The sequence below is a fragment of the Arachis stenosperma genome, chromosome 3 (assembly GCF_014773155.1).
Source record: "Arachis stenosperma cultivar V10309 chromosome 3, arast.V10309.gnm1.PFL2, whole genome shotgun sequence".
NCBI classification, from domain to species: Eukaryota; Viridiplantae; Streptophyta; class Magnoliopsida; order Fabales; family Fabaceae; genus Arachis; species Arachis stenosperma.
In genome coordinates this window covers 42,586,122-42,598,103 of record NC_080379.1, presented here as the reverse complement: position 1 = coordinate 42,598,103, position 11,982 = coordinate 42,586,122, and the positions used below count along the sequence as shown (strand labels likewise).

Here is an 11,982-nt window from a genome sequence, read left to right as displayed (position 1 = left end):
TCGCTTCGAGAATTCCGCTAATGAATAGTACCCTTAATGAAAAGGCTCTATTTTTTCTATTTTTCTTAGTACACAGTACAAGTTTAATGTGACCCTAAAATTAGTTGTTTGTCTTGAAACTTGAAAGACACAGGCACGATATTTAGTTTGGCAACTACTCCAATAAAAATATTAAAAATATATTTTTTAGATAAATTTTATTTAAAATATATGACTTGTTTATTTAATTATATTTTTAAATCAAAATAATATTTTTGTAACATATAAAAATTCAATTTTATAACTTATCATTTAATAATCAAAATAAAATATATTCACACACAATCATAAATTTTGATTGTAGTATCCAAAGTTGGTTTTGTTTCTAAAATGTTAATGCCCTAAATCTAGGGCGGTCCGTACACGGCATTAGATTAGAATTAGAATAAAGTAAAAAAATGGTCAATATATTTGGTGAATTAGTCGCAAAGTAAGTTAATTATTTTTGTTTTTCGTCCAAAATAATGGTTAGTTGAACTGAAAGAGCATCGTTTCACATTGACATAATATGAACAAGCTAAAGACATATGTACAGGTACATGATTAAGACTTGATTCATGATAAAATGATAAACGAAAAGCTAAAGGCAAAAAGAAGATGATTGATTAATTAGTTCTTGGTAGTCTTACGAAGCTTATTTGAATTTCCGAGACGCAAGAAAGAAGCCAAACCAAAGAGAGAAACAGGGGTTGGAACGTTCAATACAGGACTAACACGATGCCCATTATTTGCATATGATGATGACGATGATCGAGGAGGATACATATTCATCATCGCTGATCTGGATTGCTGCTTGTTGTTCTTTGGAACAGGAACTGATGCTGATCCCGTTGACTTGCTACGCGACAACATTAAAGGACTCGAAGAACACATCAACTTCTTCTTTCTATCACAGTTGTTGAGACTCTTGCTTCTACCGAATCCCCAGAATGAAGACTTTGACTCGCTTCTCTTCTCTTCTAGTTTCTTGCTCTTGCTTGTTGGTGACGATGCAAGTGGAGGCAGCTTCATATACCGCATGTGCTTTCTGCTTGTGTTGCTTTTCTCTTTCTCTGTTATCATCACTCCGTTGGAGAAAACCTCATCTGCACAACAAGATGACTCGTAATCTATGCTGTTGTTTCTGCTAAACTCAAATTCATCTTCATTTGAACCCAAAAGCAGTGTGTCTTTTCGAGGAACATCCTTCTCCTCGCTGTCTTCAAGGGAGAATGAAAGACGAGGAGCAACTATTTCAGACAACATAACCAAGCAACTTTAAGGTAGCTGTGTTTCCAAGTTCCAACCAATTAAGCTTCAATCAAATAACTAACCTAAATATATATATAACTGCTGATGTAAATAGCAAGGAAATAATAGAGCCTTAATTAAGGGACTGAAATTTCAAACCAAATTTTTAAAATAATAGAGTTGCTTTTCATTGCAAAGTCAAAAAAGAAAGAGAAATAGATGACAATAATAATAATAATAGACCATTGTATACATATAAAAAGAAGAGCTAGCTACTTTGTGGTGTGGTACCATTCATCTAATTTACTTTCAAGAGGGACTTGTTGGAGAGTAGAAACAAAAGTAGAAGACACAGAATATGACATAAAAAGAAAAGAACTAAAGAGAAAGTGTATGTTATATCAGTGACAATTTGTTTGGAAAATTGTAAAGAAAGAAAACAAATGTAGGTGTGTGACTGCAAACACAATCAAACTTTGCTGAATTCAAGGAGTTATAGATTATTTAATTTTGGGGGGTTTCTCATCATCCCAATTTCCCCAATCCCCATCATGTTTATGCATAAATCTAAGGTAGAGCAACCTTGTCTCAGCAAAATTTTTATTTATATTAATTAATCAGTTAAATTAGACGGGGAAGCACTGTCAAAATAAAACTTCTAGGTTGGTTTAGCTACATCTTTTTGTTCCCTATATCTATAATAGATGATTTCTTAAGGACATGTAAAACTGATTTCATTTAATACCAAGTTGAATTGAATAATCGTCAAACACGTGGATGGATCAAACTGAAATCTTTTTGGGTTAGAAAATACAATTTTGGTTTTTGTCACTTACATAAGAGTATACGACAATATGTTTCCGAGAAAATTAATATTTGTACGGTTTATTGAAGTATAGTCATCATCATTAAAATCTTATCTAAACTCCTTATCAAGAAATAAAAAATAAATAAAATGAAATGAAAGAACAATCTAGCTACCTGCCAATCAATTTCAACAAAATTGAAGAAGCACTCTAACTCAAGATTTAGTGCAGCACAAGATTGTGAGAATCAGATGTAGACCAGAGCAATATTGCTCTTTACAAAAGCTTTACAAAGTAATAATTAAGGTGGTTAGCAAGGACCAACTCTTTCATTTTCGGTGGAGGTGGATGTTCATTTAATAGCATGTTAAGGACCGAATCTCTCTTCTGTAACTATTTCAATTTTTTTCCTTCCAATAAGTATGCCCTTTGAATTATAATTATTTTATAGACGACATGACATGACACGGAAATAGATTTATCCATCCATTTGGGTATTAACTTGGTCAAATTAAACAAGTAATATTATGCAAGGACAAATGAAGGTTGAAGGATTAGGTACAAAGATAAATCATAAGGTTAAGAGTGAGAAAAGCTATTGATGCCTTTGTTAGTAAACTCTAACAAGGGTTAAGAAAATAAAAGTTTTAGTATTAAGTGTTTCTCTCACAAAGACAACCATTTTTGACAACTTGGGCATGTGAGTGATTTGAAAGAATGACAAAATAGTCCTTGCCTCAATACCTCCAATGCTCAATACTTGCCCTGCCATAGCATGGGACCCCACTCCCCTACTATCCTGTGGAGCCCACAAACAAAGCATACATCACTTGCATTTCACTATAGCTAATAATGGCAGGGAGTAACGATTGATCAGAGATCAATTTAGTCGTTTAAATATATGGACTCGAATTTTTTTTATGTATATGTAATAATTTATTAGTTAGTAATAAATTTTTTAAATAAAATTTAAATTTAAGATAAATTAGTTTTTAGTTTGTCAAATTAAAAAATATTGTCTACAGAAAAAAATAAAGTTAAGAATTTGTTTAGAAAATTTTAAAAGTATTTTTTTAAATTTTTAACTTATGAAAAATAATCGTATTATTGACTGGTATAATTTTCAAAATCAAATTACAGCTTTTTAAGAAATTCTTTAAAAATTTATAGAAAATAAAAAAAATAACTTTTTTCATAATGTATTTTTTTATATCTTTTTAAAAATAAACACTTTTAATTTTAAAAATAAAAATTCAAATATAAAATAATTTATAATATAATTATTTATTATTTAAAAAAATTTTAAAAAAAATTAATTAAATTATTTACCAAACTGGACTTCATAATAAGAGGACACTGGTACTAGTAGATACACTATACAATGATTCAATTATGAAGTTGGTACCATACCATGTTCATCTCTCAAGCGAATGAGAGCCATCTGCTTGTTACTATGATTCTGTTACTTTGGACCAATGATTCCCAGATATCTTAAAAAGTGATTTCTATAGTGTCTAAAAGTGTTTGTCTAACTTATTAAAAAGAGTTAAAAATTAATATTTAATTTTAAAAATATAAAAATAAATAATTATTAAATATTTAAAAATTGTTATAAAAAATAAATTAGATAAAAATTAGACATCAAATTATAGACACCATAAAATTCACCATCTTAAAATTGACAACATAAGTTTCAAAGACTTTGGAAATTGGAAATGTTCAAACAATTGAATAACGATAAATACTCTATCCTCAATGCACCGTCACCGCCTTATGGGTTATGGCTTTCACTCAAGCGCCACTAACTACTTACGTCAGCAACCAAGCCAAACCAACAACCATTGTTTATTGATTAATTAATATAAAATTTTCCGTCAAAATTCATAACGAAGGCCATGCCCATGACCCAAGCCATGCAGTTATGATATCAAGAATATTTATATTAAGATTTTTTCAGTGGCGAATTGTTTCACCTACCTCACCAAGTGACCAATTTAGAATACTCAAATGACTTTTGATCAAAAAAAAAAAAAAGAATACTCAAATGACTTTGTCAAATATGAACAGTGGATTAGTCCAACATAATCTACTCATTCTCTTTAATAATTCTGAATATCCCATTATTTAGTTAGTTGATTCTTTTGCCATTTTCTCAAAATTAATCCAACTGCTCCTTTTTTTATTTTTATTTTGGCAAAAATTTACATGTAAAATTAATAGTTAAAATTATTAAATATAATTTAAGATTAATTTGAATAAACAACTTGAGAAATGTTAAAAAATAATTAAAATTTATTATTTTTAACCATTAATTAATTATTAATGTTTAAAAATGTAAATTAAAATAATTTTTTATATTTGATTTTTTAGTTACTAAAATACTTATTTAAAAAAAATTGATAAAAAATTTTTTTATTACAAAAAAAATTAATTTTTTTAATTTCTCTAGCACTTTAAATAACTTCTTAAAAAATTATAACTTAGTTTTAAAAATTATATCAAACATTAGCACTATAACTTTTCATAGGTAAAAATTTAAAAAGAAGCCACTTACGGACCTTTCCAAACAAAATCTTAGTCAAATATGTCAAATTATCTAACAACTCTCAACTATTAACTTTCTATGAAAATAACTGCATGTGAGATACTACCTTTTATTTCTCTATAGTAGGGTTCTCAAAACTCTTTTAACTACCACGCTGAATATAGTAATGGAACATGGAAGTAAGATAACAATCAGAGTCAGTGTATTAACTAGATTTGATGAAATCGCCACGAATGGAATACAGAATAAATGGCCAAACAGGCAAGCTGGTCAATAGTTACAAAATAAGCAAAGAATATAAAGCAGCAAGGCTGCTCTAATGGTTTAAGTCTAATTATAAAACCTATTTAAGTATGGTAATATGAACAATTGGCATGGCAGGACACTTTTTTTTTTTAACAAACCGGTTTTTTTCAATAATCATCGTAGATCAATGACATCAAATTTCAAATCAGGATTCATGTAAACATCTGTACATGTATCGTAGATGGGACCACCATCCGGCGGCGGATTGTGCGGATGAAAACCACGCTGCGGGCACTGTCTGATCACCGACATGCCACCCGGGCTTGTCAACCTAAATATGCCATGTTTTCTGTGCATCCACACGACGTAGTCATCGAAAGTGAGAGACTAATCATCCTCGGACAAAAAAAATATTCGGTTTGAGATGCAACATTACCTTGAACTGTCAGTTGGTGCCATGACTATTGCAACAGCTTCTGGCAGCATAATCTAAGGAGAAAGCATTCCAATTCGAATAAGTTACGACAAAAGAACTATCAAACATACATGAAGCTCTCGGGTATATTGATCGAGTGAAATAACAATTCTCTCAGAATAATACTAGGAAGCCAACTTTTTTCCACCAACATTAGCCAAATTTTTTAAAATTATTTTGTTTATCTTAGATTCTAAATCTTAAATCATAAACTTCAACCCTAAATCCTCCAGAAAATGAGAATTTCTAGAATTAGAAAAGAAATTGGCTAATGTTGGCAAACTAAAAATTAATTCCCTATACTTTCTCTTTCAAGAAACCTCATGAACTCACCTGATATGAATAATGGGTGTGTACATCAATGGATGACATGAAACAAGATTGTGTAGGATGTGTCTGCCAATTCAGAATTAACATATGAGACAAATGAGGCTATAAATAAGTCAAAAGGTTCGAGCATAAGCATTACTGCTCCAGTAGCAGAAAACTGAAAACTCACATGGATCCATCCAAGTGGGAAAAGTGATCTCTTATCCTGTGCTTCAAATATTTCTTCTTCATTTGTGGCTTGACACTGCTCAATAATAATAATAATAATAATAATAATAATAACAATAATAATAATAATTTCCCAAAAGTTTTGTGAACGAGTTCTTACAGAACTTGACGTAGCCTCTTGCTTTGGGATTATTAGAGCCGTAATATAAAATTTTCTATTTTTCTGCATCAAGTGTATTTGCAAAATAATAGTCAATGGTTCATTATTGAAATAAAGCATAAGCTAAGAGAGACAAATCCAAGGATAAGACCAACAACATTGGTGAAAAATTTAGAACCTACAGAACTGTGATCACTTGTTTTCACCAATTCTTGAATGTTACTTTAAGCCAAAAATGGGATCACTTACAAGCAAACCCGCAAGAATTCCACAAGTCTCCAAATTCTTTTTAGTATTTGATTTTGCAAACTTCATAAAAGTGTCCATCATAGCAGTTGACTGCAAATAGAAACAATCATTAGAAAAGAGTGGAAGAATTTCCAAACCAAAAGAAGAATTCACCAAAGATTAATGATAAAATCTTATTATCTCTCACAATGTGTAGTTGCAGAGGAGACTCGCCACAAAGGAAATTATCTGATGATGTGGTCTCTATCTTACATTCCACATCATTCACCTGATGTGAAACTGGAGGAACCAAATCTTGTACTTCAGCAAGTACAGGCGGCGGAGAAGGCTGTCTTATAACTTCTATTTGAGGAGTGATTTCTGTTACTTCTTCAAAAGAGATAAGAGAAGGAGGTTCATCAGCATGCTGAGCCTGGCAGTCCTCAGTTTGAGTAAGACTGGAATTCATATCCAAATTATTGTGTTCTACAGCGCTATTATCTTTTTTCTTCTGAGATCCATCTTCCAAATCTTGTTGTAGGCTGGTAGTTTAGATACAGAATCCAATAGGACAAAATGGAGTTAGTATATCAATTTAAACAGATAAACCAGCTCAGCGGTGCATCGTGTATGGAATCCAAACCTCAAAAGTTAAAACCAAATAGACCCATTTGCTGAAATTTTCTTGAAATAAACTTTAGTATTTTACAAAAGCTGAGATGAGATGCATAACATGAAACAATTGTAAAGTCAAAAAACGAAGAAAGGCAAAATAGAATAAAATAGTGCCACAACCTTGGAATTTCAATTGGTGAGAGATCAATGTTGGATGGATACCTGACCTACACCCAGGATGATTGTTTAGAAACCAAAGTCTTTGGATTAGAAATCAACCTCAGGATGACTTTCTTTTAACAGAGTTGAAAGACATAGCTAAATGCTAACATACCCGTTTATCACTTATAGGTGGTAGCCACTGCCCGTTAAGCCCACTGGGACCAAGAATCGAATGTCTAGAGAGAGTTTCATCTGTTGGGCGTGGGAGAGTTAGAGATCTACAAAACGAGAGCACAATTGCAAGGATTACGAATCAAATTACACGTATCTCTATCCAATTTCATATGCACAAGTCTCATGTGACAATCAAAGGATAGCTATCCAATCAAAACCATCAAATAAGTTCATGTCTGTGGAAAGCAAGTACAAATTATATATGCAGTACTGATTATGCGTTAAGGAGCCCAATTACACATGGAAGAAGAGTTCAATACTTACAATCGTCTCATTTTCTCGTCAATAGGTTTTGCATAAGAAAAAGGCTGACCCCTTGATCCCTCGGAGACAAACTCTCCAGCTCTTGGTCTGACTTCCTGGTCACATATATACCAACTTATGGAAACAAAGTAAATTTCCAGGGAGAGGTGGGGAGCCCATAAACAGAAAAAGATGTGTTCAAACATAAGATCTAATTGTTGGATTATCACTGATAGGCTACAACCTTCAGTACAAATTCTCTCACAATTTTACCTTTATTAGACCATAACTAGGCAAGGTTTCCTTTTTCATTGGAGAGAAATGCATCAAACTATTTGAATGATTTTTTTCCCACCCATTGTGTTGATATGCTTGCCTGCTGTTAAACTCAATGATCTTCTGTCGTACCAGTGGTTTCAACTTCTCCAGTTCATTCATAGAATTTAACAATCTCTATAGCAAGAGTTTGAAAATCAGATTACATCCAACAATGTCTAAAACATTTTAACTAAAAGACAAGCGTTAAAATGTTAACCTTTCTTAATGATACTTTCTTGCTTTGTGGAGATGTTCTATAGTCTCGGTGACATGGAATTGTCTCAGAGACCAGGCTAACCAAACCAAACAGAAAGACACTCAATGCAGTATGGAAAAAAATTATATATATTGAATAATAATAATAAAGCAATGTATTTAAAGTTTAAACCATCCAAAGTGATGATAGCACATGATATCACGACAAGAACTTCTATTACCTAGAAAATCTTAGCAGCATGATATATAAATCGACAATATTATTCTCAGCACGAAAGATATCTGCCTGCAATAAAAAAAAAAATATTTGGAGCTGAGAAAGCATGCAGAACAAAGTAACAAGAAATTAAATATAGTTTCCGCAGTAATGTTTCCAGATATAAAGAGAATACCTATTAACTGGTATATATCCTACTAAACTTAGAAATTCTAAATGCAACAGGTGAGCAGATGATATATCATATATGTATTTCACAATTAGCAATTAACTGGTGAAAATTCCAATCTCTCTCTCTCATTCTTGCTTAGATAATGGCTATTTGCTTAGTAAAACACAAGATATTTTACAACTCCAAAATAAGCAAATAGCCATTGACTAAGAAAGAATAGTCACCCAATGAGTCAAATACTAGGTTGCACATTTCACAGTTATTCAACACCACTAGAAAGTGAACAAATAACTGCCATCAACTATGACACAAAACGTCAGGGAATTGACACCAATTTTCAGTGCAAACGATGGATCACTACAAAATCCATACCAGGAATCTAAATTAGACCTCATATCGAATAAAGGGTATGCTTATATTCATCTAAACAGCACAAAACCAGCTAAAGCATCGATTTTTATCAACAAGTTGAAGCCAAGCATCACCAACTACGAGTATCCACAATTCCTTCCTACTTGAAGATAATAACGCCTTTGAAGAACAGAAGAGAAATACCTGTTTGAGGATATTATCTGCAATCCGATAGTAGAAACGAAGAGAAATTCGATTATCAACTTCAAGCTTCTGAGTACTTGCAGCGATGTTGATCGTCTCCAAAGAAGACCTCATCTTTTTTACACGGAATATGCCAAAGCTGCGAATTTTACGGTAGAGAAAACGACACCGTTTCAGGGTCCAAGCTGTAGCTTAGCTCTGGTTCTTTGTCGTCAATGGCGGCTACGGCACACAGATCAGAAATTGCCATGTCATTTGGGATTTTGGTTGAGGGTCTGCTTGGATCAGAACAAAATTACAAAACTCGTGTAAAATTAAAATCAATCAATTTTATATAAAACTAGATTAAAGTATTAATGGTTGTTAGGCATCATTATTTTGATAAAAAAAATATATTTTTTTTGAAAATCTGTAATTTATATTTTTTTTAAAAGATTTTTTTTTTAAAAAAAAATATTTTTTATGTAATAAATAAAAAAATATTTGTATATTGTTATATCCTAATATAACTAATAAATAAAAAGATCTTTTTATATGAGATACCCAAATATAAAATTACTTTTATTTTTGCATAAGATCTTTAAAAAAAAAGAAAACTAAAAAAAAATATCTATTCTTAGAAGTTCATCCAAACAAGCCCTTAAACTATGTCCACGATATTATAATTTAGGATAAAGTATATTTTTAGTCCTTGAAATTTGACTACAATTTTAAAAATACCCCTAAGTTTTATTTTATTTCAATTTTGTTCTAAAAGTTTTCGATTTGCATCAAATATATCCCTGATGGTTAATTTTTCAAAAAATTTAAGACCGATTCAACAACAATTTCATAAGAACAATCCCTCGACACAAGCAAATCAAGCATAATTTTTATGCATTATTGTTAAATTGGTCTTAAATTTTTTGAAAATTTAGCCGTCGAGGATATATTTGTTTCAAATTGAAAACTTTTGAGACAAAATTGAAACAAAATAAAATTTAGGGATATTTTTAAGACTTTTGCCAAACTTCAGGGACAAAAAGTATACTTTACCCTATAATTTAATAAATATAGAAAAATTCATATGAGTTTTATTTTATTTTTTTTGTTTAATGTTAAATTTGATTAGATTATTTGAATAATTTATAGGGCAATTTACTATAATAAATAAAATAGAAACCAATTTTACCAGAATACACAAAATGGTAAAGTGATACCAAAATGCATTTTTCGCGTAATCTATCTAAACTGCGATAGAGGTCCTGCAGTTTACAGAATACACGTAATCCGCTATAGGGGTGTCGCGGATTACGTGCAAGAAGAACTGAACATAAACCGCGACAGTGTCGCGGTTTACGTGTGGGCGTGAATTATGCATAAACCGCGAGAGGGGTATAGCGGTTTATGCATTAGTATACAATTTATATAAACATAATACAAAGTGTGTGGTTAACTAAAAACATACATTACATACACCTAATTCAATAGAAATAAACTAAGTACAAACACATCTAATGCAAAAGTACATGGTTCTGACATACATAGGTATCATCAATGAAAACATAAAATAGTAAGCTATGGCACCTGCCTGTCCTTATCCTTGTCGGCAGAGTCATGTCCAAATGCACCCAGGAGATGCGACCCTATACCGCATCGAGCGGCCCATCTCACTCTGATAGGCCTCTGGCGCTGCTGTGCTGGAGGATCAACCGGCATGCCCACGCCATATGCAGATGCAGGTATCCCTCCCATGCCCAACCAACTGTCATATGGACTGCCAGCAGGCTCATTCAGGTCTACAAGTAGCTGGGGCTGGAATCCATGAGGGTCAGACATCTGCGACTAGTACCATTGCATATCATCCATATCTGGGCGGTACCCCTGCGCAACGTCCATCTAGGGCTGGGTCTCAGGCACCTGATCCTGTGGGGTCTGCTGCTGAAAATGTGGAGAGCCGTCATCCCGGATGAGATCTGCAAAGTCAAAATAGAACTATAAACTCCCAACCTCGTGGTCCATATCTATCGTGAAAGTCAGACCCGCCAGGTCATCATACATCTAGCCATAGATGTCGTGGTATATCTGGGAGCTGGAAACATGTGTAAGCGAAACCTCTTGGGTCTCCGCCGTTGCATGCTCAGCGAGTCTGTCACCAGGACCAGCAGATGTACCCCCTGATGAACCATCCCGACGCTAAGGACGGCCATGCCGGACACGATGATCGGCATGGCCGACTCCGTCGCCACCAGATCTGTCATCCTGAATCATGTCATCTAGCCAGAACCACTTGGCGTTGAGCCTCGCCAGGTGGTACAAACCGGCCCTCTCCAGATATGGTATGATCCTGTCATGCAAAGCCATGTTCTGCTGCCTCAGAACACTATATATACACCTAGTCGGTTGGAGCATGTCACAAAATTTATAGTCATCTACCACATAAGTACAATTTTAAAGTTTAAACTGGTAACATACACTTCCTATTTTCTAATCACAAAATTCAATGAAAGACATAAACGATAAAAATAATAATTGAAATATAACATTCTTATGATTAAAATAATCATTTAAATCTAAATTTAAATACATTAACTAACAATAACGAAACTAAAAATAACCAAAACAAAGAAAAATACGAACAACATTATACAAAATACATTAACTAAAAATTATAATGCTAACATCTTCGTTTATGCTCCCAGTCACGTGCGCAATGTCGTTCAACCTGTATAGACTGCGTGCCTCTGTCATGATTCCGGATCCAATCTCAACTCAGCTCAACCATTTTTCTCTCTATTTGTGATATACTTTTTCTTCCAGCACAAATGTAATCCGCAAGACCCCTTCAACGTATTTATAGTAATGCATAAATCGCTACACCCCTCTCGCGGTTTATGCAAAATTCACGCCCACACATAAACCGCGACACCCCTGTCGCAGTTTATGTTCAGTTTTTCTTGGACGTAATCTGCGACACCCCTATAACGGATTACGTATATTCTGTAAACCACGGAATCCTATCACGGTTTACATAGATTACGCAA

General features: G+C 33.0%; 2 protein-coding genes across 3 annotated transcripts; both read right to left on the bottom strand.

The window, feature by feature from the left end:
• Nucleotides 1-500: 500 nt before the first annotated feature.
• Nucleotides 501-1,876, bottom strand: LOC130967577 (uncharacterized). Its single transcript, XM_057892499.1, has one exon. The coding sequence runs from the start codon at nt 1,282-1,284 to the stop codon at nt 649-651; it is 636 nt and encodes a 211-aa protein (XP_057748482.1). The 5' UTR covers nt 1,285-1,876; the 3' UTR covers nt 501-648.
• Nucleotides 1,877-4,800: 2,924 nt separating this feature from the next.
• On the bottom strand, nt 4,801-9,257 carry LOC130970267 (AMSH-like ubiquitin thioesterase 1). 2 transcript variants are annotated; one of them, XM_057896293.1, is made up of 14 exons: nt 8,960-9,257; nt 8,237-8,301; nt 8,017-8,092; nt 7,755-7,934; nt 7,503-7,597; nt 7,177-7,282; nt 7,023-7,069; nt 6,436-6,769; nt 6,249-6,338; nt 6,000-6,062; nt 5,841-5,915; nt 5,675-5,737; nt 5,303-5,355; nt 4,801-5,215 (listed from the first exon to the last, which is right to left on the bottom strand). In XM_057896293.1, the coding sequence occupies exons 1-14, from the start codon at nt 9,071-9,073 to the stop codon at nt 5,041-5,043; spliced, it is 1,536 nt and encodes a 511-aa protein (XP_057752276.1). In that variant the 5' UTR covers nt 9,074-9,257; the 3' UTR covers nt 4,801-5,040. The 2 variants fall into 2 exon arrangements, with proteins under 2 accessions (XP_057752276.1, XP_057752275.1); XM_057896292.1 differs by having other exon boundaries at nt 5,841-6,062.
• Between the last annotated feature and the right edge of the window lie 2,725 nt (nt 9,258-11,982).